The following is a 26,624-nucleotide window of genomic DNA, read 5'->3' as shown; positions in this document are numbered from 1 at the left end:
GTATTACATAAATTTAAGACACATATATTATAACATGATCAATATACTAATACAAATTGAAACAGTACTCTCTATGCACTCAAAATTTATTTTCTTGTATTGTGTCAATATACTTTATACACTCGTATTATTACTACTGTCTTAATATACGCTTTTTCTCTGTCAAAGTATCTTGCTTTAATAATAATAGGTTAAAAGTCGATAGATTTAAATGTAATTTATAAGTAAATAAAGGTACTAAAGTTAAAAGAAATATAGTCAATTTAATTGTCAAACGAACAATAGTAACATATATCAATGAACCAAGTTTTCCATTAAAGTATATCGAAAGAATAATACCATATTATAGATGTAGATTACATACAGGATAACGCAAAATTTATAGTTAACAGTTAGCTTGTTAGGAGGTTCGTACTTTGCATACTCTACTACTACTGTTATTATTGTTGGTGTTGTTGTTTTGACTAGCATTACGGAACAAAAAAATTATGTTTAGGGGTGTATTTTCTTAATGTGCTCCGGGGTATGCTTAGAGATATATTTTTCAAGAATCTCCTGCCAAATTCGTCCTTTTCTTTTGTACCATAGTGTAGCAATACATTGAATAAAGTGTAATCTGTCTTCCGAATTTACTATTGTTATACGACTAAAAAAACGACAATCTAGTTACACCTCCCTAGGAGATGAACATATGATAAATTGCCTTTAACCTCTAATTTGGCACAATACTTATGTATGTTTGACTGTACTGTATTTTAACTCTCAGAGTGTTTTAAATAAGACGAATATTTATGGGTTACAGGGTGACATTATTGAATTATGTATTTTCTCGTTGCCAAGTTCATCTCGTGTATATACACAAGTTTAAATTGTATGCAGACTTCAAAAACCCTTGATTAAATCTAAAATATATACGTGTACTCCAAGTCTGTGTCTTTTTCAGCTTTCGCTTTTTTTTAAAAAAAAATTAATCTTGACAAGAAATGAGTAAATCCGCTGTTCATCCTCTCGGTCACACTGGCTATTTTGGAACCAAGCTTAATTCATCCAGAGAAGAAACCCTGAAGGCGATCCTTGGTACATTCTTGGCTCCACTAACAGAGGAAGAAAAAGAAACCTTGAAAAACAAGTTAGCAAACATTCCGAGTGCAAAAAGTTCCTCAGAAGACATCGACGTGATATCGACCCTATCTATTTCTACACCTGGAGTGTACGAGGCGTGTATAAATTTTATGTCTGACAAATTTCCGCCGAGGGAGTGCAAGGATATATTCATGGTTATCGATGCCTTTTCATCTGCAATTGGAACATACGCCCTGACAGGGTATTATAGTCGGTTCAGTGACTTGGATAGAGAAAAGCAATCAGCAGCCTGCCTAGCCTGGAGATTTTCCAAGATATCCAAAATTCGATCAATTTATATCCTGTTCTCGACAGTTGCAATCGGTGCGACGTATAACATGACCGGAAGTCCTCATCAACTGGCCATCAAGTGTACAGGAATAGACCCGGTTAGAAGTAGTCCAAAATACCGCCCGACTATTGAAAGGGATAGATACAAGATGATGACTCAGGAAGAGTTGGTTCACCCAGACTTAAAGTTTGATGCTATAATTATTGGAAGTGGTGCAGGAGGAGGTAATATTTGGGTTGATATAAAGGAGATTTTATTCTAATGCAAGCAATATATAAATATATTGTATTCAGGTGTGTGTGCTGCTGAACTAGCTCAAGCTGGAATGTCCGTCCTTGTGATCGAGAAGGGAAAATATTACCATGAAAGTGAATTCAGTTTGGATATTCAAACTTCTCTTGCGAGTATGTATGAGCAAAAAGCACCTTTCCTTTCTCGAAATGGAACCGTCGCATTTTTTGCTGGAAGTACTTTTGGTGGTGGGACAGCCATTAACTTTGGAGCTAGTTTAAAGGTAAGATTATTTATTATTTATTTATTTATTTATTATAATAATAATAAAAACAACAACAAAACAAGTGTTGTTCAAATGATCTATTCTGATGAAATTCTGTACATTATCTTAGACCCAGCACTTTGTACGAGAGGAGTGGGCAAATAAAGGTCTCACTCATTTTACTTCAACAAAGGTGAGTAATTTAATAGGACCTCTTCACGTGTAAGAAAAAAAATATTGATCGAAAATGACGCCCCTTATAACAAGTTCTCTGATGACCTGGAGAAAGTTTATCAAGCTCTTGGTGCCGAAACATCTGGAATTAAACATTGTGGAGGAAATCAGGTTCTTATTGACGGCTGCAAGTAAGTTGTTCACTCTATTTTACTATTATTTGGATCTCATTTTGGCCGCTTGTAGGAAACTTGGTTACGATGTCCGGGATATTCCTCAAAATACAGGAGGAAGGCCACATGAGTGTGGCTGGTGCTATGCTGGATGTAAAGACGGTGTCAAGAACAGTACAGCAAACTCTTGGCTAAGAACCGCAGAAAAGCATGGGGCGCGCTTTGTAGATAATACCAAAGTGAATAGGGTCATAATTACTGATGGAAAGGTTGTGGGTGTTGAGTGCCAGTTGAATGAGTCCAAAAAGATGATCCATATCAGTGCATCTCGGGTTATCGTTTCCAGTGGCACACTAAACTCTCCGGGAATTCTTATCAGAAGTGGGCTAAAGAACAAGAATATTGGAAGGCATCTCCGTGTTCATTGTGCTGTTGGTGTTAATGGCGTATTTGATGATCGCCAGATAAACTCAAATGATGGATCTATTATGACGGCGGTAAGATAAATGAAACAGAAAGATTGATTTTTCTGAAACAATACACTAAGATCAGATCTTTGATTAGATGACCAATGTATTTGAAAACGTAAACGGTGATCATTATGGGCCCAAGCTTGAGGGTTTTCACTCTGACCCTGGAACATTCGCTGTGGGGATTCCATGGTTGAGTACGAGGGAGCACAAAGAGGTTATGCTTCGACAGCGACAGACAAGTTCTATTCTTGTCATGATACGAGACAAGAATTCAAAAGGACGTGTAGGCTATGATGAGACAGGGAAGATTGATATTACGTTCAAGTTGTCCAACCACGACCGACTGTCGATTGTCCAAGGCATTGAAGGAGCTGTGATGGTTTTGTGTGCGGCTGGGGCACGAGAGATACACACTGGACTACTTGGATTGAAGCCATTTGTGTTTGGACCAGAAGAGACGGTTGAAGTTAATAATCCTCGTTTCAAGGAATGGATTAAAGACATCCGGGCAAATGGGTTTCCTGACAACGGCGGCGGTGTTGTGTCTGCTCATCAGATGGGAACTTGGTAAGTTAATTGTTCTGCAGTTGAGGACTCTATTTACTGACTTTTTTTTATTTTATTTAAAAAAAATAGTCGAATGGGAGTATCTCCAAAGACATCCGTGACCCGACCAACCGGGGAAGTGTGGGGTGTTGATAACTTGTACGTCTGTGACGCCTCCCTTTTCCCAACCTCAAGTGGGGTTAATCCGATGGTGACATGTCAGGCTATTGCTCTTCATGTAGCAGACTCTATAATCAAGTCGAGTAAATAATTATCTCAAGAGTGTGGAGGGAGTTCAAACACACAGACACGGCCATATCTTTCTAGTTTACTATTATTTTCTATTTATTATTATTATTTACTTATTTACATACTTATTTATTGTTGTTATTCGTAGTATTTATTTTAGACAAAGTTCATTTAGCCATTTTTTTTTGGTACTACTTTTTCTTTCAACAATGGCAATAATCACCTGGCCTTTGTGTTAATAAGAGAGCTCTGTTAGACAATATGGTAAAAGGGGATAATCATGTGATTGTATTGTGTGATGTATATGAAACAAGGTTTAGCAGAAGGGTTAGGAAAGGCGGGGGGAACGAATAGCAGTGAAGATGGGCTCAACAAGTGTAACTGAACACTATGTAAATCTGGAGTAAAACAAATAGAAACGGTACCCGTGAAAATAATTAAGATTAACCGCTTCCCCGTCGGCACTATTTCTTTCTTTTTTAATATTTTACATTTCCATCTCTTCTTTATTCGTCAATGGTTCGATGGACTTCCTAAGCCAAAGCACATCCGACGTGACTGCCTCTGGTCGTGCTGACCCTTGGTTCTGCCCTGTTCCATCTATCCTAGACGGCGCTCCTCAACCCCTTCAAGAGCCTGTTCCCTTTGAAGGTATGCCAAGAAGTATTATACATCTATTAAGTCTATCCTAATCCTTTTCAAACATATATATATATATCCATTAAAAAAACACACACACAAACAACCCCATAGACTTCAAATTTAGCTTCGGACTTGATCCGGATTTTGCCATTCCTGTCCTGTTCGATGAACCTCCTTTACTTGATACTACCCAGTTCTCTGAAGACCCATTCTCATTCCCTTTTCCACCACCAGACAACGATGTCCTCGATGAAGCCGACCAAAAGACATTTTCAGCCTTCTTAGACACTTTTTTCATGGAGCAAGACATTAAATCTTCTACAGCAGACACTCTCCCAAATCTAGCCAGTCTATTCGATTCCCAAGAAGATTTTCTTCACCCACTCTCCTTACCCTTTCCTGCATTGACCCAAACAGACACAGATAACCATGTGTTTATGGAACGCGAAGAGGAAAGGCGCAGAAGCTCAATTCTTCAGTCTCTTGACCAGCAAAAGCACCGAATACATCAGCGCTTCAGTCTCTTGCCATCCCTAACTGGTACACCACCAACAGATGACTTGTCAATGTGCTTAGATCACACGATACAACCTAACTACCTAAATGACGGCAGTGATAGGTTAGCATTTTCCCCAGTTTCGCCTGTAAGCAGTACGCTCTCCCAGCCAACATCAGCATTTAAATCCCTTCAGGACAGGCTTCGATCGGATTCAACCGCCTATTTACAGCAGAACATACCCACCTCTGCAGCACACAGATACCCACAAGAACGCACCAGCACTAAGCGACAGGCATCGGATAGTGTTGACCTTGACGACGACGAGGAGAGCGTTCGTCATGCATCTGTGTCAGGATCCGAAGGTCGCAGTCCTAAGCGCAATAAGCCACAGAAGGAGCTATTAACTGAAGAAGAGAAGCGCACCAATCACATAGCATCTGAACAGAAGCGAAGGAGTACAATCAGAACTGGCTTCAAAGATCTCACAGACATTGTGCCCACTCTGAAAAATATTAACAATTCCAAGAGCGCTGTACTGTTCAAGGCCGTAGAGTATATTAGATACCTTGAAAAAAGAAATAAGGGTCTTCATGAAAAAGTAAACGGGCTCGAGGTACGCGTTGAAGTTGAGGGTGTCAAGACAACCAAGTCTGCTTCTCGTTCTCAACCAATGAAAATCCCGTCCCTTGGTTCAACCAACCCACCTCGAAAACAGCCAGTTACGATTGTCGAGCCTGATACAAAAAAGAAAACTGGAAGTCCTGTGCGAGATAACAATGCGAGTCATCTTCGTGCTCGTGGTTACCATGGTCACAAACCAACACTAGAAAGAAGCACAGAGGTTCGGACACCTAATACTACGAAACCTTCTTTGATCAGTACGACAACAGCAGCTGCCTTGCTTGCGCACAAGGCACAACAGCAACAGCTTGTTGCCCTTCAAGAACAACTCCAACTTCACCAGAAATTGCTGGCCCAGCAACAAAAGATGCGCGAGCGCACAAGGAACCAACAGGGACCCAAAATACCTCCCCTTATTGATGCCCGTGATAAAAGGTCCCAGTTTCATCGCCACTTCTTACCAAATGAGTCCAGGACAGCCTTTCATTCTCCGGGATTTGACAATGAACGTTTAGGATACTCCATAGCACCCATTAGACCCGACCCAGCACTTGAAGTCGAAAGCGAAGAGAGGCTCAAGGCAACGGTGTCTGCATAAACAATGCACTCCTTTATTATTTTAATCATTACCTAAATGGCACGACAGAACTTATTTTTTGTTGTTCTTTTCTTTCTTCGTTTATTTCTTTATTCCTTTATAGCCCTTCCATTTGTATTCTTGACACTTTCATCATATTCTTTTGTATACTATTTCCTACTTATTTTTCTTTTTTGCCTTCTTGTAGTTGATTATTACCAGCCTCCCTTCTTCCTAAATTTCCTCCTGCAACCTTGTTCCTTACTTTTTATTTTATTTTATTTTATTTTATAAATACACACATATATACACACGCACAAGTATATATATATATATATATATTCATTTATTTATACATTTATACACAGATGTATATTACAAGTTAAATGACTACCACATTTAGGCTCATGCTAAAAACAGCTTTTTTATATTTTAAAAACATGAAAAGGAAAACATAAATGAGTGGGACCTTAAGTGGGGGTTTTTATTTATTTTATTTTATTTTATTCAATGCACTGAGACTCATATGTGTGATATTTATATTTTATATTGAAAATGGGATTTATATCCATTATTTTCATTATGCCTGAAACATCGCCTTCTTGTCACCCTCTGCATCATCGGATCCTGTAACAGCAGCGTACTTTTTCAGTAAAGCAGACCGACGATGTTCCCAAGTTTCTGTGAGACGGCTCTTAATAAGTTGATTCTGGCTTTTCTGCAGGCTCCTGGTTTTAGAATGCTGCAGCATAGGAGATGCAAAGCACTTTGACGGGGTAGGTGGTGACCGGTTCCATTGATAATAGGTCGCTGTCCTTCGTAAACACAGATTGGAAGGTAGAAGCGTCTGCCGCTCTTCATCATCACCGTCCTCATGGTTCCTGTACTTGGAGCGACATGATAAATATAACCACAGTCCAGCCAGAAGAACAGTAGTTAGAGCACCGATTGTTAATAATATGGTTGAGCTGAGCACTATTAATTCGAAATAAGATTAATATAAATATATACATTAAAACCATAAAATATATATATATATTTCTTGGTTAGAAAAATAAAACAATAATATTTCACCTGGCAACTCGTAAATTGTGTATTCACTATTTTTAATAAGTTTCGGTTCACCAGACTCTATACGACTGCCGGCAGGGTATAAGGACAAGGTGAACAATGAATCTTGAATGGGATCTGGTTTGTAATGAGAAGATTGTACAGCAGGGTCAACGGCTCTCTCTTCTGCTCACAATCTGCTCACAATCTGCTCATTATAAGCTTGCCTTGCTCCATTAATTCCGGGCGGACGATTGCCATTGGAATGAGATTAGATAATGTAATAGCAAAAATAAAATAAAAAACTAAAGAGAGAGAGAGAGAGAGGCAGAGGGAGGGAAGAGAACCAAAAAAAAAGGGGGAAACAGTCGATATTCACAGTGACTTGTGATTTCTTTTTATTTAATATTTCGTTCATTTCCATAATTCATTCGGTTTTGTTTTTTGTTTTTGGCTTGCATGATTTTCGATTTTCAATTGTCGGTTTTTGGTTCTTCAAAAATAAAAAATAAAAAAATAAAGGCACACACGGTTTTCACGAGACAAATAAAAAAAATCCATATTTATTTTTCTCTCATCCAAATCTTTTAACCTTTGTTTTCTATTGCTTATCACCCTCAGGCTTCAATTGCTTCAAGGGGGTATCGTCACGTCCAGGACCTAGTATTTTCAAAAGATTAGTTTTTCCAAAAAAAAAACATATAACAACATATAAAGTTTACTCCAATAAAGAACAAAACAAAAACAAAAAAAGCTTACCAACTGCCTCCCATGGTGAAAGTGCTCCCTCAAAGTTTCTGAAAGCCTGGGCCAACTCAACTGGCTCTGAAACAACGCGCTTCTTCTCCTCATCATAACGAACCTCAATATAACCAGTAAGAGGGAAGTCCTTACGGAGAGGGTGTCCCTCAAAACCGTAATCAGTGAGAATACGTCTAAGATCGGGGTGACCGGTGAAGAAAACACCAAACATGTCGTAAACTTCACGCTCGAGCCAGTTGGCACTGCTGAACTGAGGAACGACGGAAGGAACGGGGGAAGTTTCGTTGGCGTAGGTCTTTACACGAATACGAGCATTGTATTGAATGCTGAGAAGGTTGTAGACAACCTCAAATCTGTTCTGACGAGCAGGCCAATCGACAGCTGTGATGTCCTGAAGAGATTTAAACTGACTGTTGGTGTGATCGCGCAAGAAGATCATCACTTGCTCAAGCGCATTAGGTGCAACGTAGATCGTCAATTCATCCTTATAGACGCTGAACTGCTGAACGTATTTGGGCAGGGCAGATGTGATGTACTGGCCGTACTCGTGTAAGGCATCGTTGCCAGATTTGTAGTTGGGATCGGCATTCACTTTTTCACTGGCTATAATATATCAAGGTATGACACAACCCCCGGCGAGTGGGTAAGTTTGTCATGGCCAAGGTTCTATCAATATTGCCTGTACGCACCTTGTCCTCTCATAACGCTGCTAGAGAGTGCACGCACAGAGGCAGCGCGAAACGTGGGCTTGGCTAATTATAATTATTGTGTTGGTTTATCAAATGAACATTTTTTTAGAAACAACAAAACACGACATACCAACAGCAGCAAAAGCACTGTTGCTGCGGGATGCTCGCAACAATGTGGTATTCAAAAGTCGCAATGCCATAATATTAGAAAAAAAGAGTGGGGAGTCGAACTTTGAAATCACTAGGACAGTCAGTGATTCCTTATCCTTCTCTTTTTGTTTATGTCGGACCCGGTGCACAGAGTGAAAACATGGTCTACGTCACATCAAATGCGGCAATTAAAAATAGTTAGGTGAAGAAGAACGGTTGCACACTCGAAACCTCGGCGCTTTAAAATGCAAGACAATTGGTTCAAGAAAGGTATTAGTCTCTTGTTTGTCTTGCTCATTTCACTATGCAGACTGCCGTACGAAAAGCAACTCGTTTAGAATACAAACCTCCAAAGGAGAAGCATATTAAGAGTAAGCTAAAACAAATTGACCTTTGAATCACCCTTATTCTCCCAGATTCACACCTCATTCATATTATCTTTGATCGACCTTGTTGTGCTCATTAGCCTTAATCGGGCTGACCTTCCAGAATCCTGCCTGCATTCCCGATATTATCCATGCATTAGAAAAAAGACTTCAGGAAAACTCATGGATTGTAAATTATCACTCTAACTTATTTCTCTTCTTCTCTATACTGAACCTAACTTTAAAACAAATCTTTATATCGTAGATAACAATGAAGGTTCTTATCATTATTCACACATTGATGCGTGAAGGAAATGAAGATAAAGTTATCAAATGTATCAGCAACAACACACAAGTTCTTGATATCGGCCAGCTTCGAGAAAAATCGACGAGTAAGACGCCTTTGTATACCATTATTCGGAATTCAACATAGTTTAATGCTTGCATACCATTGTGTCTCAGATAGTGCTTCAATACAGAACATTCGTGTTTACAAGCTCTATCTTGACGAAAAGGTTGGATGTTACAGAGACCTCAAAATAGATTTTGTAAGGTCGACCTCAGGACACAATGATGGCCGCCTGAGACACTTGCCGATCGCCAATGGGCTACTAAAAGAGACAAAGGTTTTGCAGAAACAAATCGGAGCTATCGTTAAATGCAAAGTATGTATAAAATAATCTTGATACTGCGTTTACCAGAATATTGTATTCTAAAATATTTTCTTTGGGAATTTGCTATTTTATAGTTCCATTTTGACGAAGGAGATAATTCTCTTAGCTTCCAAGCCTATAAACTTATCTTAAGCGATCTTTTAGTGCTATTCAAGGCAGTCAACGAAGGAGTGGTCAATATTTTAGGTAAGCTAGATATTGCGTAGTGGTCAAAACTACTTGCTAACACAATGACTATCAAGAGCACTACTTTGCTATGAATAGGTCAAACGCGCGAATATCACTTGACATCTACAAAAAGTTTGCGCAACAGACTGAACTCATTATCAATTACTTAAATGAGGCCCGAAAAATGCAGCGTGAGTTGGACATGACAATCCCTGTGGGAAAGCATGTAAGTAGTACATTATTCAGCACAAGGAATAGGGTATGGTAGTTAACATGCAAAAAAAAAATAGGCGCCACTTTCGCTTGCAGAGGCATTAGAAGAATATCTTTTGGATCTCGAGAAGCAATCCAAAACGCCTTCTCGTAGAGCTTCCCAGGTTAATCGAACAAATACGGGTAAAAGGAGGATTTTATTTTAGGTTGAGGTACAGTCGAGGAATGTTTTGTTGATCTTCTTTACCACTGTTTTAGTCTCTCAACCAGCTCAACCAACTCAACCAACTCAGCCATCTACTACACAGCCTACTGTCCCACAATCATTTTCAACCTCACAACCTGTCAGCAACCCACCAGACTTCTTCACACCTTTGTCAAATGAACAGACCGTTGTTTATGTGCCTGCGCAGCAAAATGGTGTGAATGGCATGAGAAACATGCCTTCCATGCCAAACATGCCTTCCATGCAACAACCTTTAATGACTGGCCAGCAAAACACTCTTCCGATTACACCCAATATTACCGGAAATTCAAACAATCCGTTCAGGGCTTCTATGGTGAACACTAACACCGCAAATGGAACATGGACATCCACTCTTGCAACCATACCTCAATTCACTCAGACTGGATCATACCAACCAACAACAAACCTATCGAGATCTGCAACTACGATTACCCCTTCTTCAATGATGACTAGTCAATCTACTGGAAGAAACGGTTCAAACCCCTTCCGAGCTAGTACCATTGGACACCCACGTATGCAAAGTGAGCCATGGCAAAACACGAAGCCTATGACGGTTCAAACAACTGGTTTCGGATCACAACCCCTGCAGCCTCTCATGACAGGCACATCTACGAACAAAAACCCTTTCGCCCCCGCATCACCTCCACTGACACCACAAAATCATCAACCTGGTAATAACATTACCAGCCAACAAGTATTCACCGTCTCTCCTACTGCTTTGGTTTCTCCCAACAATCCTTTTGCACCAGCACAAACACAGCTACCATCCGAAAGTTTACCAAATCAGACGCATCAAAATAATACATTTAATTCATTTTCATTCTAATGAAATATAATAATAATTATATGTTTATGTAAATTTATATATATATATATATAGTTGAGTTAGTTATATAAACGAGTTCAATGCAAACTTCAATATCACATAGCTAGCTATGTAATACAAAATATTCTCTACTCTTGTCATAAGTGCATTCCATCACATTTGTTTATTTTACTTTTTTTTTTAATTAGAATATCCCAGAAAAATAAAATTACTTGTGACATTGTAGATCAAAACATATCGGCTCTCTACCTACTAAAGGCAGTAATGATGTTTGTCCTCCACCAAAACGAATCTTTATATTGCCGACGGGTGAATCTTGATTTGGCCGGTGATCTTAAAAGGGCTGTTTTTTCAAGTATCTATCATCAGAGAAGTATGGAATACTTGATATATGTTACCTTTAGTACAAGACAAATCATAAGCAAAGTACTCCAAGTTTCTATCATTTTTTTCCTTTTGAAAGAGGGGAGATAAACTCAATGGCTAAATAATTTGTCTTTGATAAATTTTGTGCTACTTATTTATCAGATCTATCAAATATATACTTCAATAACGCCTAATGTTCTTATGTTTATTGACTGAAATTGTAAATATAAATTAACGCAAATTGTATGCTAGTATACAACGTTCTGTATCAATTGAACGGATATTACTGCTAGATCAAGGCTGGTTCAAATATGTATAGCCATTTGTAAAGTTGTTACGATAAACATGACATTTGATGTATTGGGAACCAAAAGAAATTTCTGTATATTTATATCTAAAATAAAATGAAATAACTAGCTTTGAAGATATTTCAAAAAAAAACATGAATAAAGGTAAAGGCAAGACTTTATAGATCCATATATAAAATAGAAGGAATCGAGCGATTTTACAAAAACGAATTAAATGGAATCTGGTTTTGACTTTTTGAATGGTGGTTCACTAGTTGGAGAGCCGTAATTTTCTCTCTTTTCACCTTCATGTAAATCATTGAGCTTAATATTATCCTCATCGTCATCATAATCACTGTCTTCTTGAATCATATCTTTATCCAATGCAAATTCTGCTTCACTTTCATGGTTACGATGAACTCTGATAATGTTTTTGGGCGACATATCTACCCTAGCCACCTCTCCATCCCTTACACCTCCATCAATAATCAGTCTTGCTAAGGGATTGAGAACCTTTTGCTGGATAACCCTATTAAGAGGTCTTGCACCAAAGACAGGCTCATATCCATACTTCCCAAGCCATATCTTTGCTTCATTGGATACTTCAAGCTTGATCCTGCGATCAGAAAGTCTTTCTTGAACCTCTTCCAATCGTACACCAACAATGTCTACGATATTGTCCTGAGAAAGACGGTTGAAGATAACAATCTCATCGATACGGTTGGTAAACTCCGGGCTAAAGTGTTGACGGACAATGTGAAGGATGCTTTCCTTTAAGATTGCTAAATTTTCTTCCGGTTTTGTGGTAGTTTGTTCAGCTAGAAGGTGTGCACCCAAGTTTGATGTCATGACGATTATAGTATTACGGAAATCAATCTTGCGGCCCTTGGAATCGTGAATGAAGCCTTCATCAAGTACTTGAAGTAATACATTCGCAACATCCTTGTGAGCTTTCTCCAACTCGTCTAGCAGGACTACTGCATAAGGCTTACGCCGAACTGCCTCAAACAATCCTCCGTCTTCATGTCCAACGTAACCAGGAGGAGCACCAATGAGTTTGGCTACGCTATGTTGCTCCATCAGCTCACTCATATCTATACGAATTAAGGCACGTTCATCGTCAAACAGAAATTCGGCCAAGGTCTTACACAGGAGAGTCTTGCCTACACCTGTAGGGCCAAGAAATAGAAGGCTTGCCAGAGGTTTGTTAGGGTTCTGAAGTCCAGCTTTCGATAGACGGATAGCATCACAAACACATCGAACGCTTTCTTCTTGGCCGACCACTTTAAGCTCAAGTTCTGTTTCCATATGCAGCAACTTTTCACGTTCACTCCGCGCCAGATTCTGAACAGGTATGCCTGTCCATCGTGATACAACCTCCGTAATCTGTTCTGGACGAACGACTTCGCTCACTAGTTGCTCTGTGTTATTCTGGTCTGATGAGGCTTGTGCTGCAGTTGTGTCTTGTTTTTCTGCCACTAATTGTGCAATACGCTGCTCGACATCAGGAATTGCATAGTATTCAATATCAGCAGCAGTGTCTAGATTATGTCTGTTTCTGGCTTCGATTGCCTTGCGCTTCATTTCATCAAGCTTTTGTTTAAGATCTCTGATTTCGTCTAAACGCCCCTTTGAGAGTTCATATCGAAGCTTCAATGGCTTAAGCTCTTCTTGGATCTTTGAAATTTCTTCGCGTACTCTTGCTAGACGCTCTAGAGAGTCTTTATTGTTGTTTTCTTTCCCAAGTGCCATTGCCTCAATTTCAAGTTGAAGGTGTCTACGTTCAAGAATGTCGATTTCTTCTGGCTTAGAGTCGAGCTGTACACGGGTATTGGCTGCTGCTTCATCGATTAAATCAATGGCTTTGTCGGGCAGAAAGCGTGTGGTAATGTAGCGATCGGAAAGCTGAGCAGCTGCCACAAGTGCGCCGTCAGTAATTTTAACACCGTGATAAGCTTCATATCGCTCCTTAAGCCCACGAAGGATGGATATGGTGGCAGATACAGAGGGTTCCCCTACATCTACTCTCTGGAATCGGCGTTCAAATGCAGGATCCTTCTCAATTTGGCGATATTCAGTCAAAGTGGTGGCCCCAATGCATCTTAGCTCGCCGCGTGCCAGCATTGGTTTCAATAGATTGGCAGCATCCATTGACCCTTCCCCTTTTCCAGCTCCAAGAACAGTATGGATTTCATCAATAAACAAAATTACGCCCTCCTTGGAATCCTTGACCTCTTTAAGTACGGCCTTTAGTCGTTCTTCGAATTCGCCTCTGAACTTGGCTCCTGCAACTAGTGCACCCATGTCAAGGCAGAATAGCTTACACTGGAGAGTTTGCGGTACATCACACTCAACTATACGACGAGCAAGACCTTCTACAATCGCTGTCTTTCCAACACCTGGTTCACCTATAAGTACCGGATTGTTCTTTGTACGTCTGGCAAGTACTCGGATTACTCGGCGGATCTCGTCGTCACGACCAATAACGGGGTCCAACTTGCCGCTTTGGGCCATTTCTGTTAAGTCAATTGCATACTTTGACAAGGCTTCGTAAACCTCTTCCGCATTCTTTGCGTCAACGCGTCTTGTACCACGCACTTGTGATACAGCGTTCTCGAGCGATTTCTTTGTTAAGCCTACACTCTTCATGGGCTGGAAGATTGTTGAATCATCTGCAAGGGCGAGAATGAGATGATCGACCGAAACAAATGAGTCCTTTTGCTTTTTCATTAGCGCCTCAGCATTGCGCAATATCGTGGCTACACTAGATGACAGAGTAATCTCGGCGGGTAGAGGATCTTGGGTTGTCAACTTGTTCACTAGTAACTTGTAAGCTTGCTCAAGTACAACGGGATCACCACCAGCCTTTTTGACAATCGACTTGAAGAGCGATACGCCATCCTTTTCGTCGAATAAAGCGCATGCGATGTGAACAGGCATTATTTGAACGTTCCCAAATTCTCGGGCTAACTTTTGTGCCTTGACAATAGTCTGTTGAGTTTTGTCCGTGAATGGAATGTCGAGAGCCATAATGATTTAGTGTAAATGGAATCAGTAAAGAAGTAACTTTTTTTAAAGGAGTATCTTTCACGACTATGTGTAGCTTTATATGTTCATGAATTTATAAAATCGTATTTTTTTTATACAAATGCGTATTGTTATCATGCATAAAAATGCTATTCAAACTCTCTTTTGGAAAACTCCTTTTTGTCCCTTTGAACATGCTAAAACAAAAGCTAAAACTCCGGACTCAGGGCGAGGAGTTTAGACAACCAAGTTTGTTTTATTTATCTTCCCCCTCTTTTATCTTTTTCTTTTCTTTTCTTTTCTTTTTTTTACCAGTAATTCCCATCCCGGGCATATCTTGCTCTCTCGCTACCAGTAACCTCCTCACTAACAGGCCCAAAAAGAGGTGAGGGAGGACTAAAGCGCTTGATCTCCAATACTCCTCTTCCACTTGGAATCTTTTGTTGAAGTGCTTGTCTTGTTGGGACTGTTTGATATGTAACCTATAGACTCATGTTAAGTCCCCTGTTTGCATGCATACACATACACTCTCTATCGATCTATATTTCTTATGACAAACCGTGTCATTAATCATCGTCAGCTTTTGTAAAAGTTCGGTTACTGCTTCCTCTTCATTACAAGCACGCAAAGAAACAGCAGATCTTCTTGTCTTCGAAAGTCCAGAATGTTGAATGGCTCGAAGGTCAGCCTTACAGTCTCTCACAAATCCAACAGCTTCTCCCAGGTTCCTAGGGATTTGTTTGGTTTTATTCATACACTCCTAGCTTGTTGTTGTTGTTGTTTTTGTTGTTTTTTTAAGCAAGCAACTATCCCAAAAAGGAAACCACCTACTGTCTATCGTTTGCATCTAATGCAAGATACTTTTTTGCCATGGCCTGAATTCTAAAAGTAAATATACTGATTTTCACTCATATGAAATTACCTTGTAGAACTGAGAACCATCAGCCAAGTATCGCCTGAGCTCAGATGACACTTCTTGGGTGCCTTTAATGGAGGATATTAATCCATATGCCATCTCATATTGTTCTGCTACTCCCATATACAGTTTTGCAGCAAGTGCTTTTGAGAGACCCGTGTTGACTAATGCTTTACTGATAGCAATACTCTGTGCATCTGCCAATGCCATCCTTTACCCGATATTTGAATATCTCTTTGTCTCGATAAAGAACATGCTTACTTGGAAAGGGCCACAAGGAGTTCTTTGATTGTTTCTACCGGTCTGTTATCTGGTGGTTGACGCCATTTAGGCAAAATTTCGTTAGCCAAGTACTGGAAGATCCCCGCAGCTGTGTTCAGTGCATCGGCTACCTTTTTTTTAAAAAACAACAACAACGAATTAGCAGAAAAAAAACAAGGTAGCTTTTATTATAAGTTATGGTTTTATCTCGAGAATTCAAAAAGGATTGCTTGTATTTTGTACTTACCTTGTTGTAAATAGCCGCTGCATCAGATCCTTGTTCTTGTACTGCCTTGAGAGTGTCATTTCCCTGGAGCGAACAGGCATAGGCATAGGTCAAAAGTACAAAAATAAGCTCATAATAAATGTCTGGACACACAATCCGGGGTGCATTACTACCGGTGTGGATAATGTGATCACTCAGTGTAGATCGCCATGAAGTCTCTTGAAACGAATGTGATATTAGCTTGGGATTCCTATTATTAATAATAATAAAGAATTACCAATATTATTATTCTTGTGCAATTTAAGCTCTCCTGATTCAAGACAATTTATGATGCTAATCAGATATGGCAGATAATCATCGATTGTCTAAATGATCAAAAGTTTAACAGGAATGCATCTCAGTTTAGTGTGTAGAGTGTAATGGCGATAGGGAATTTAAAACACTTGCATTGACAATGTTACGGTAATCGCGTGTGTCAAGAGCCTCTTTCTTGAGACCTTTCAGGACTGTTCTGAGACGTCCTCGCTGTGCCGTAGCATCAGATATTTGTGATGAGTAAGAGCCAACATCTTCGAAATAGTCGACGAATGACACTGCACCCGTGGTTGGTAGTGAATATGGATAGCTCATGGTGATTCTTCCAAGACTATCTTTGGCTCTCCGCTTTTTTACAAGAGGTGTACTCGACCCTGTGACTGGTCCTGCGAATGCTGGCGGATTTCCTTTGCCCCTTTATTCTTCTTCTTCCGCTTACCACACTTCACAAACAACTTATAAATGATAATTAAATATACAATTAATATTAGTAGATAGTAACATTGTGTAGTAACACTTTTTTATTGTAATACTATGCAAGTCTATAATGGAAGAGTGACAATGTTGTGCTGATGGAAAAGCTTGGCAGCTTCACAAAACTGTTCATTGGGGACATCTTCGGGTCGTGCTTTAAAGTCTAATATAGTTTCCAATTCAGCCATTAAAGCACTAGTGGCTGGCTGCTCTTTGCTCAGGCGCCTAGAAATAGATAAACAATAGATAAATGTTAATTACTTTTTTTGGAATTTTTCTTAGCTATATTTACCTCAAAATGTGGCCTACTGTTTTCCGACGCTTTGTGAAGAAATAACGAAGAATATTCTCAAGGACAGGATATACACCTATATGAAAATAATAAACGATCTACCTCTGATTTCCTCCACTACTATTACATTTATTATAGTCTTTATTTTTACATACCTGCCATATCATTCTCGGAAAAGCTTTTTCTAGGAATCAACTGGACTACACTTGCATCTACCTGAGAAGCCCGAGCAATTTTGATAAGTACAAGTTCTTTGTTTTTGTATACAATAAATGTTAACCTTTGGTTTTGGTACAAATACAGTAGAAGGTACTTGATAGACTGTTTTTACGTGGCACAGGCTTTGAGCCATGACAGCTAATCTTCCTCTGTTGGATGTAGATGTTGCTGCACTGAGACGCTATGTACATATTGATACAGAGTATTCTATTAAAGAGCAGTTTTTTATGTGAGTTGTGAAGACTTAATTACCTCTCCAACTTCTTTTTGAAACATTAGTGTCATCCAAACATCTCTATCATAGCAATTAAAGACACCCTCTCGGTTGGCAAGCATATGCAACCATTGGACCAACAAAGGGGATGCAACATTGAATGGCAAATTTCCCATAATATGAATAGGTGCATTAATAGTATCTATAGGCTTGGTTGTCATGTTCCCGGCAGCTAATATTTCTTGGTGAGGTATCTCTAGCATATTTCCTTGAAGAACCTAGAAATAATAACCTTATAAGTATTAATTTTAAAAAAGCAATTACTTTTAAATTTACGGATTACCTTGAGACGATGCCCTGAAGCCACAGACAATTGCTGTAAAAAAATACAGTAAGATCATTTATTTATTTTTTGAGAAATTTATTGGTTATTTACCCTAAGAGTAGGCTGGAATCTATCATCTTTCTCTACCGCAACCACATTAGGAGCTCCAGAGTCAAGAATTGAACGTGTCAACAAGCCAGGCCCTGACAGAAAGTGTTTAATAATGCGCTACACCTAATAACGTATTTACTTTTGTAAATTCAGGAAACCCCTTTAAGACTCACCTGGACCAACTTCAACTACCAATGGTGTAGCGGCTGAGAGGCTGGCTGTGCGTACAATCTTGTCTAAAAGGACATGTCATTATAACGATCTCGTCTTTGTGTAAGAGTTTGCTCTGTACCTGTAATGTTTTTGTCAAGAATAAAATTTTGACTGAGTTGAGACTTTGCAGAAAGACCATAGATCTTGATCAATTCCCGGATCGATGGGAGTTTGGGTAATGTCCCAGAAAGTGACATGGCTGCTTTGTCTTCATTACCACACTTTCCTCTCTTGTTCATCTTAACTATATCTGAGTCTTAATGTCCAATCCAGTGACTGTTAATTAATCTATATTGGAAGGAAATCCTGCAAAAAAACTACTTGTGCTTTAATTTGAAGATCCCAAGCAACCTCGCTTATGTTACAGTATTTTTAACGGATCATGAGCATTCTTCAAAGCTACCATTACATTAATGTTAATACAAATTTTCAAGTATCTACAGTATACACAGCACATAATGATTTATCTTTTGCTAGCTTAATAATAAAATACGTATTAATAATTAAAATATTATTTAATTTGTTTAGGCTTTTATATTTTAAGAAAAGAACCAGGTATGTGATAGATATTATACATTTACAAATTAGTATAAGACATCAATATGTACATTATAAACTACGGATCAGATATCTATATGGAAAGTAGGTGATTCAACTTTTTTTCTCTCTCGATGGAAATTCAATCGCAAGACTTTAGCTAAAGTTTAATCAATATGTTTGATATAATCTGACACTGATTTTGGTCTATTTGTATGACATTGTTTATAAAAAAAAAAGGTCAAAAACAATTATTTTCTTAGAAGCAAGAATTAAGTGAGATTCTTCATAATTACAATTATTCTTGTTGCAAATATTTTGTTTTATTTTAGCATAAATAAATAATAGTAATAGGAATAGTAATACGAAAGAAAAGGCAAAGGAAAGCAATATGCAAAAAGAAAGAAATAAAGATAGCTTAATCGTGATCAGATATACTATGACAACGTACTCTGGAATAATAGAAAGTAGCAGCATATCTAACATAAAATGAGGATTGTAGGTGAGGAGCGAAGTAAATGTAGGTTGATTTATACAAGAGGTAACTATTGTGCATTTGTGTGTGTGTCTGTGTGTGTGTGAGGAGTTTTAAGAAAAAGGAGAGAAGGATCGTCTACCGGTTAGTGAGTGAGTTATTGACAAAAACAAGATTGCCGTTGTCGCGGCGGTGCATGTGTTGAGAAGTGGACGGATCCAAAGGCAGCTGAGAGTGCTGTGGAGGATGGCGTGGTGTGTGGGGTGAGTGGGGTGAGTAGAGAGAATTATCGTCATCGGATATCATCAGGCTAGGACTGGGACTGGGAGGTAAATTGTGACCATACGTTTGAAGTTGCCTGAGGACCGAGGGGACTCCTGAAGGGACAGTCAGGTCAGTGTGTTGCATGGAATGCATAGGGCGGGGAGCATACAAATCCTGCATGGCTGTTTGGGCAGCCGAAGGGTCGTGCGAGGTGACAAAAATAGACGGAGGACGTTCTTGAGGCTTGGTTTCTTCCAGCTGGTCAAAGCTCAATTCTGGTGGAGCTTGGCCTCCGTTTTGGTTGGATATGTACTGCATCATAGCCTTTAACATCTGCTGTTGCTGAGCCTGTTTCCGTTTGGCATCAGACAGTTCGCGAACTACCTGTTGAAAATTCTCAAAAAGATTGCCAATTTGCTGCATCATGTCAGATTGAGACATTTGCATCATTGCCATATGTGCCTGAAGATCATTGCCTTCTCGGCGTATAGGATCTGCTTCCATGGCCTTGCGCTTGATATCGTCAAGGAGATCAGATCGATTACGAAGAAATTTCGGATGTGAAAATTCCCAAATCTGGTTCTCTGCTAGAGTTCGATGTCCACGCGGGGATTTGTTAACCTTGTGGAATCCGTACCTTTAGAACAGATCAGACACATTTATCGACATTGGTAATATTCTGGATGAATTTGACGTACATGTTGAGCTGTCGCACGAAACTTGAGAAATTATTATGCTTAAAATGCTTTGGAAGAACATCCCGGGAAAACTCCATGATATTGCACACAATAAAAGAGGAACCTGTATAATTCCAGGCAATCAAATGTTGATATTGACTATCTACCACCATGCTAGCCTATAAGTCAGTAACCTTTGACACAGCAATTGTTTTGGTTGTTTGGCTGTTATTTTACTTTGTACATAATAATTCTTACTTGTACAGCTTATGCACAAATGTGTTTGTATGCGCTGGTTTCTGGGCCTGTGTGGCTGAAGACTGGCCAGCTAACTGTTCGAGGGTAAATGGAGAAAGGAAGGGTGATGGGCTCGGCGCTGTTTCAAGCATGGTATAATGAGGACCCATGGCTGGTGATGATGTCGATTCCAGTCGGCGATGGTCCATTCAATGCTTGGCTGCTTCAGTACGCGTGAACAACAAACAGGGTTGTGAGTTATTCGGTCATGGTGGTAATTTGGTTCATTTAAAATCGCGTCACAAAATAGAAGGTCGAGAAGCATGGTCGAGCCAGAATTTGCAACTGCTGTTCTTTCTATAAACTGTCTAACTCCGCCTGACTACCTGCCTAATCCTTGTCAAGATGGATAGTCAAGGGAAGGGAGGAGGAAGAATGAAAAAATACTTCTTTAACATGCAAACAGTGGTGATTTACAACAGTACCACATTAGCTGTCACACCTCAGTGCACTTTCAGCTCTTCATTTAACTCTCACCTCTCTCAGTCTTGTGACACCTCAGTCCAACATTTTGCATTCTCCTCTGTCCTTTTTTTTAGTATAAGCATATATACTATCCATATATTAATTGTGTTGGTATGGAGCTTAATATACTTTTTCGTGCAAACTAACTTTAATAAGAGTCGATAAAAAGACTGATACTTTGTACAGCTTATTAAACTTCTGTATACTTTTATTTAATACAAAAAAAAACACATTTCGTATATAGATTAAAGTACTCGGGGCAATTCTGAACATTAGCCCCCAAAAAATACAAATTATATGTTTAATGGCTACTAAATTTGTGAAAAAGCCTTGAATATCTATAAATAGCATACTTCATTACTGCTTGGAGTTCAGTTTGCTGCTTTACTGACCAAGATATGCCCACTTTTTGTTATTTTTGTGTTATTTTTAACTATCTTTGGTGTTTTATGATATGACATTGGTACTTGGTAAACTTTTTAATCAGAGTCCTTACGAGAATATAGTTAACTGATCCAAAAGCTGCCCAAGAAATCAAAAAAAATCTGACAATTGTTCTTTGTATTTTACGAGTGTGATGTGAATTTACACACATTTACGCACACGTGCATATTGCTAAATAGAATATACCCATGGTCACTCTACAAGAAACCATTGGGTAGATATTATCGGTACTTGTTACACTGACCTGTTCTTTATACTCTAGAAAAGCACGCCAGCGACACAAAAAGAAACAACGAAAACAACTATTGTGTTTCTTGAATAAACACCAGGCCAGGTCTGAAATCCGTATTGCTTTGGTACTATTAACTATTGAGTATTTCATTGTAATTTCTTCAATGTTTGAAAAAAAAGAAACGTAATTGTTTAAAGGAGTATAGTTTATGACGAACATATAAGCTAAACGCAAAATAATAATAATATATTAAGCGACAATTGGCTTTATGGATAAAGGCATCTTATCAAAAGAGTAATTTACCTTGATTTTTATTAAAATTAAAGATTTTGGGATAATCATTTGGTATTTCTAATATTGAATACATAATTTCTCTTTTATTATAGAATATTCTAACCATAGACGAGCCTAATCACTTTTGACTACGAGTAAAAGCACAAAAATGCCTTATTTTGTCTGACTATATATATATCATCCATTATTGTCTTTGGTTCTAAAAAGAAGCCATACCTATTTTTAAAATAATAATAATAATCAAAAGCTATATAACTGGGCTTGTAGATTTGATGTTTTAGTTGAGGTATCAAGTATACTTATTTTGATTCATTATCTACCAAAGAAGAAGTGATAGAAAATGATGTGGCCACTATAATATTATGGCCGGTAAAGATAATAGGCATACGAGTATCGTATCTTTCAATATTATTATTCTTATAATTCTATAACCTAAATAACCCTTGTAATCAATTGCCTTTGTGGATGAGCTATTTATTCAGATATTACACCAGTTTAAAAATACTACTTTGCCAAAATATCCAATTTAAGGCTTTTCCAGTACATTGTTAAAGAAAAATAAGCTGTACAAACATGATACAAATGTATTTGCTTTCTACTTGCTTACAGACTTACCTTTGACCTAATAATCTGATATTTAATTCTTATCTTTAAACCATTTAACGTACATAGATATATGTACACTTTTTTCACTGATTATTCGGGTAGTAGTTTGAGAGAAAGAATATTTTTAAAAAATAATAATAGAAATAATATATATTCAGCCAATTTATCAAAAAACTATTTACACAGATAATTGTTATTATTTCTCTACCTGAATTACAACAATTCTTTGAATATAAAATTCATTTGTAAATATATATACTATATACTATACATGTATTGCACGATGACCATATTATGATTCTATCAGTCATTTACCGGGTAAATACACTACATATCTACGGATGAAATATTTAACAGATCATATATTATACTAAGCCCAATACATACTTACACTCTGTGAGGTTGAATGTATTGTATTGAATTGCTTGATTTGTAGTTAGATAGACTATTATTGCAGTTATACATAATGTGTTTTTTTTACTAATAGTTCAAGAAGTGTTAATATATGTATAGGAAGTGGGAGACTTTTCTGATCGCTCTTACAGCTTCTTTAAGAGAATATAATCTTAGTGTTTGGTTTATCAATCTTATTTTTCTTAAATAAATGGAAGTTGCAGAAACTTAAATCAGTCCATAAATTTAAGTTAAATGTTTCTCCTGGATATTACCGCACTGAACAGAATTTATGAATTCAAAGTAATTTTGATATTGGTTCAACAAATGCATATTTCTTGAAACGCAACAGTGTAGTTTTTTTTTAAAAAAAAACTACTATGGATCAAAAAATCAGAAAAGCAATAAAAATATAAAAAGACTAACAGCCTCGAAATCTAATACTACTTTGAGAGATTGTGAAAGCTTCAGGAACATTTAATATATGCTGTTAATAATTCCAATCACCAGAAAAAAAAAGTATTTTTTTTAAGAAATTCTATTAACCATTTTTTGTTTTACTTTGTTTAAAGCAGCCTTATCTTGACTTGTTTCAGTACTTGCGTCAGTCTCTTGCATGCTAAGACCTATATTTCTCTACAGAATGAACTTGAAAAAGTGTTTGAGAATGAATGTACAGTTCTTATTGTTCGTTCCAAAAGATACAAAACAGTTTTATAACATGGCATAATATTTTCTGATATGTGAGATACTAAATAAAGTGATAGTGCTATTGATATTGATATTACTTCCCTTTTCCAACAAAAATACCACTATATCAAACCTTAATTATATGATTGCATATTACCTTTAGTAAACAGATAAAGGTATCATTTCTAAATTCTGTTTTAATTACAATAAATTTATTTTTGGTAAAAATATAATTCTTTAAAGGCAAGAAGCTTATTGATAAGAATATTTTAGTGTTAGCCAGTAAAAAAAAATCCTACTCATTCATAAAAGTCGGAAAGAGCAAATATTGCATTATCCGGGACTTGGGTACCGGTTTTATTTGATATGTATTACAAAAAGAAACTATTTACTGTAATCTACCAATGAAAAATAAAGATACATTTACTGGGACTACAGCCTTTTCTTATAACAGAATATCTTTTCTTAAAAAGGTAAAATGTTCTGTTAAATTCATCAAGGCGGTGAGATTCATGGATTATGCTTTATCTAGAGATCTTGTATGATACACCATAAGCTATCCAACCAAGATTTCCTGTATTTAATACATTAAAAGCAACTGTCATCGACATAAAGTCTAGGCCAGTAAAGGCGTTCTATGCTACAAAATTAAGTTATGGGATAAAAAGCTTACAATTTTTCCTACTTAAAAATGTTACATATTTTGCTTTTCCACGGTGTTTCTAACTCTGAAAGCTCCATATCGAGTTCCAAAAAAAAAACCCCCCGCATCATTTGTTGTGATTACTTTATCCTATCTCAAAAAATGCTTATATTTTTATGTATGTTTTATATTTACCAAGATCAGATTCATTACTCTTGTTCTTTTTTGTTGGTAAATAAGGCTATATTCTTTTTTTCTTTTCATTTTAATATGTAAAGGGGATGCAAGGACAATATAATTATTATTTCTTTACGGCTCCTGTCCGCTGGCAGACTCCTCCTTGCCCTTCTGTCCGAATCTCTTCTCTTCAATACGCTTCAATACGCTGTCGGTGTTGACAGGCTTGGCAGCACCAAAGGGACTAGGTTTGCTGCTTGCGTGAGCACCGTCGGCCTTTGCGGAGGTATCAACTGTGCGAGGCTTCAACTGGAGACGAGGGCGCTCTGCAGGGGCCTCAGATCGGCCTGACATTTCGGAAAGATTAATAAATCACACTGGAATACAGAACAGTGCTTAATTACTAACCTCCAGCACGATCGTTGTTACGGGAAAATCCGCTGGATCCGCCACCCCAGGAGGTATCTGTGCGACGCTCGGGGAAACCGCGTTCACTGCGCTCATGAGGAGCGCCACGGGATTCTCTGTTGCCAAACTCACGGCGAGGAGGGTCACGGCTCTCAACAGGACCAGTACGGCGCCATGTGGAGACATCTGTACGGTCAGGTCCGCGCTCAGGACGGTCAGAGCGCTCCTTGGCTACACACATAGAGATAAAGATATATATGTTTAATATACAAGCTCTCTAAAAACCCTCTTTAATCTCTCTTGATACTTACGAGGCTCAGCAATGTTAACACGGATAGAACGGTTCTGGAGAGACTATTGCCATATACGTAGAGAAAGAGAAAGAGAGGCGGATTAAAATTGATACTTATATAGTAACTTTGTTTTTATCCTACCTCGCCAGACAATTCAAGGGCACCCTTCAAAGAGTCCAAATCCTCAAACTCGACATAACCGAAACCTTTGGAACGCTCATCACGGTCCCGGAGGATACGGATGCTAGAGATCTAACCGAAACCAAGACAAAATTAGATCCAAATCCTATCGCTTGACTTACATAGACATATATATATATACTTCTTCACTATACGCAGTAATTCTTACCTTAAGTTTACCAAAGAAGTCAGAAAGGTCGTCTTCTCCAGCCTCGAAAGAGAGGTTGGCAATGTGAGCAGTGAATGGAGGCACAGTAGGAAGGTCTACAGGAGCACGAGGGGTAAAGCCACCAGGGCGGGAAGACGAGAAACGGTCTTCACCACCACGGAAACGATCCTCACCACCACCTGAAGAACCACGGGGAAGAGGTTCGAACTCACGCTCGCGTTCTTATATATATATATAAAAGGTTTGATGAGATAAAAAGAAGAAGAAATTTTTTTTCCAAAGCCAAAGCTTACCGAAACGGTCTCCACCACCAAAACCACGGGAAGGTCTATCGGTAGCTAATAAATAATAATAAAAAAAGGCGTCACGCTAACACTGTATGAAGAAGTTTCCCCTTGTTTTCTTCATCTCTTTATATCTTGTCGTTCGTACCAGAGGCTGTAGGTAATTCAGATAAAATACCGTTTTAGATGTAAATAAACAGATATATCGAGCGTTAGCGATAAGCTTCTTTGAATTTTTATTATATATATCTAGTAAAGCTAAAAAAAAAAAAGTCCTTACGTGCTGAGGGCAAATCAGCCATCTCATCGGCCCAGGAGCCCTTGGCTAATAGGTTAGCATTACAAAGCAACAGTTAATAAAAGTAATTTTTATCAAACACAAATTAAAATAAACGATAAAATTGATTTCATAATAACTTTGAAAACTCTAATATTCTTATTGTTATTTATTGTTAATTTAGTTGCTCACAATCATCTGCCAAAAAGTCGGACAGGGACATCTTTTGAGCCTTCTTCTTTCCAGCTAAGGAACATATGGCAAAAAATTAGATTTTCGTAAGAATGTTATTAAAAATTCCTTTATTCTTACACATGGTGTTAATTGTTAATGCTGTTTAAAACGAACAAAAAAAATAAGTTGGAAAATATGAAAATTTTTTGTCACCCACCCGTCCTTTTTTTTGCCTCGGCCCTTGGCTTGTGATTTGGCTATTGTTGAAAAAGCCGTCCTCGTGACGTAAAATAGGCGACGCGAAATAACAGGCGCGCTTACAAAAGCAAAAAAAAAGGTAGTGGTACTGGAGAAGGCATATATAAAGCCAGTGACAAGAACGACTATTTGT

At 38.1% G+C, this 26,624-nt stretch overlaps 10 protein-coding genes across 10 annotated transcripts; 3 read left to right on the top strand and 7 right to left on the bottom strand.

Annotated features, from left to right (window-relative positions):
* Positions 1-1,232: 1,232 nt before the first annotated feature.
* On the top strand, positions 1,233-3,547 carry PHYBLDRAFT_105433 (GMC oxidoreductase; the record flags this gene model as incomplete). The annotated part of the gene is made up of 7 exons (XM_018427904.1): positions 1,233-1,638; positions 1,708-1,928; positions 2,041-2,103; positions 2,178-2,275; positions 2,331-2,754; positions 2,822-3,297; positions 3,367-3,547. The coding sequence occupies 7 exons, from the start codon at positions 1,233-1,235 to the stop codon at positions 3,545-3,547; spliced, it is 1,869 nt and encodes a 622-aa protein (XP_018298693.1).
* A 1,186-nt stretch (positions 3,548-4,733) lies between these two features.
* On the top strand, positions 4,734-5,261 carry PHYBLDRAFT_104438 (helix-loop-helix DNA-binding domain-containing transcription factor; the record flags this gene model as incomplete). Its single annotated transcript, XM_018427844.1, has 1 exon — positions 4,734-5,261. A coding segment is annotated over one exon (528 nt), but the record flags the coding sequence as incomplete, so codon positions are not given.
* Positions 5,262-6,444: 1,183 nt separating this feature from the next.
* Positions 6,445-7,175, bottom strand: PHYBLDRAFT_161288 (hypothetical protein; the record flags this gene model as incomplete). The annotated part of the gene is made up of 3 exons (XM_018434373.1): positions 6,445-6,839; positions 6,939-6,964; positions 7,120-7,175. The coding sequence occupies 3 exons, from the start codon at positions 7,173-7,175 to the stop codon at positions 6,445-6,447; spliced, it is 477 nt and encodes a 158-aa protein (XP_018298691.1).
* Positions 7,176-7,450: 275 nt separating this feature from the next.
* On the bottom strand, positions 7,451-8,562 carry Ndufs3 (NADH dehydrogenase Fe-S protein subunit 3 NDUFS3). Its single transcript, XM_018440202.1, has 4 exons — positions 8,496-8,562; positions 8,366-8,428; positions 7,674-8,279; positions 7,451-7,574 (listed from the first exon to the last, which is right to left on the bottom strand). Exons 2-4 carry the CDS (start codon positions 8,376-8,378, stop codon positions 7,516-7,518), a joined length of 678 nt encoding a protein of 225 aa, XP_018298690.1. The 5' UTR covers positions 8,379-8,428; positions 8,496-8,562; the 3' UTR covers positions 7,451-7,515.
* Positions 8,563-8,819: 257 nt separating this feature from the next.
* On the top strand, positions 8,820-11,008 carry PHYBLDRAFT_161286 (hypothetical protein; the record flags this gene model as incomplete). The annotated part of the gene is made up of 8 exons (XM_018434372.1): positions 8,820-8,886; positions 8,982-9,070; positions 9,146-9,272; positions 9,343-9,545; positions 9,629-9,740; positions 9,797-9,948; positions 10,013-10,118; positions 10,194-11,008. The coding sequence occupies 8 exons, from the start codon at positions 8,820-8,822 to the stop codon at positions 11,006-11,008; spliced, it is 1,671 nt and encodes a 556-aa protein (XP_018298689.1).
* A 671-nt stretch (positions 11,009-11,679) lies between these two features.
* PHYBLDRAFT_153930 (hypothetical protein) lies at positions 11,680-14,691 on the bottom strand (the record flags this gene model as incomplete). The annotated part of the gene is made up of 2 exons (XM_018433287.1): positions 11,680-11,768; positions 12,018-14,691. 2 exons carry the CDS (start codon positions 14,689-14,691, stop codon positions 11,680-11,682), a joined length of 2,763 nt encoding a protein of 920 aa, XP_018298688.1.
* Positions 14,692-14,996: 305 nt separating this feature from the next.
* Positions 14,997-16,721, bottom strand: PHYBLDRAFT_161284 (pH-response regulatory protein PalC; the record flags this gene model as incomplete). Its single annotated transcript, XM_018434371.1, has 8 exons — positions 14,997-15,170; positions 15,215-15,416; positions 15,520-15,563; positions 15,611-15,815; positions 15,866-15,996; positions 16,113-16,309; positions 16,369-16,456; positions 16,545-16,721. The coding sequence occupies 8 exons, from the start codon at positions 16,719-16,721 to the stop codon at positions 14,997-14,999; spliced, it is 1,218 nt and encodes a 405-aa protein (XP_018298687.1).
* A 227-nt stretch (positions 16,722-16,948) lies between these two features.
* Positions 16,949-18,493, bottom strand: PHYBLDRAFT_61698 (hypothetical protein; the record flags this gene model as incomplete). Its single annotated transcript, XM_018440846.1, has 9 exons — positions 16,949-17,105; positions 17,173-17,248; positions 17,328-17,388; positions 17,453-17,572; positions 17,644-17,883; positions 17,949-17,981; positions 18,042-18,133; positions 18,215-18,277; positions 18,334-18,493. 9 exons carry the CDS (start codon positions 18,491-18,493, stop codon positions 16,949-16,951), a joined length of 1,002 nt encoding a protein of 333 aa, XP_018298686.1.
* A 1,544-nt stretch (positions 18,494-20,037) lies between these two features.
* Positions 20,038-20,380, bottom strand: PHYBLDRAFT_104017 (heat shock factor-type transcription factor; the record flags this gene model as incomplete). Its single annotated transcript, XM_018427809.1, has 2 exons — positions 20,038-20,167; positions 20,229-20,380. Coding segments are annotated over 2 exons (282 nt in total), but the record flags the coding sequence as incomplete, so codon positions are not given.
* Positions 20,381-24,420: 4,040 nt separating this feature from the next.
* PHYBLDRAFT_178690 (hypothetical protein) lies at positions 24,421-26,407 on the bottom strand. Its single transcript, XM_018438027.1, has 10 exons — positions 26,372-26,407; positions 26,252-26,305; positions 26,063-26,107; positions 25,931-25,936; positions 25,792-25,836; positions 25,499-25,719; positions 25,291-25,401; positions 25,168-25,210; positions 24,857-25,087; positions 24,421-24,795 (listed from the first exon to the last, which is right to left on the bottom strand). Exons 1-10 carry the CDS (start codon positions 26,373-26,375, stop codon positions 24,581-24,583), a joined length of 975 nt encoding a protein of 324 aa, XP_018298684.1. The 5' UTR covers positions 26,376-26,407; the 3' UTR covers positions 24,421-24,580.
* Between the last annotated feature and the right edge of the window lie 217 nt (positions 26,408-26,624).

This window comes from Phycomyces blakesleeanus (genome assembly GCF_001638985.1).
Source record: "Phycomyces blakesleeanus NRRL 1555(-) unplaced genomic scaffold PHYBLscaffold_1, whole genome shotgun sequence".
In the NCBI taxonomy this organism is placed as follows: Eukaryota; Fungi; Mucoromycota; class Mucoromycetes; order Mucorales; family Phycomycetaceae; genus Phycomyces; species Phycomyces blakesleeanus.
Note: the sequence above shows the minus strand (reverse complement) of the source record. Positions and strands in the feature narration are given on the sequence as shown.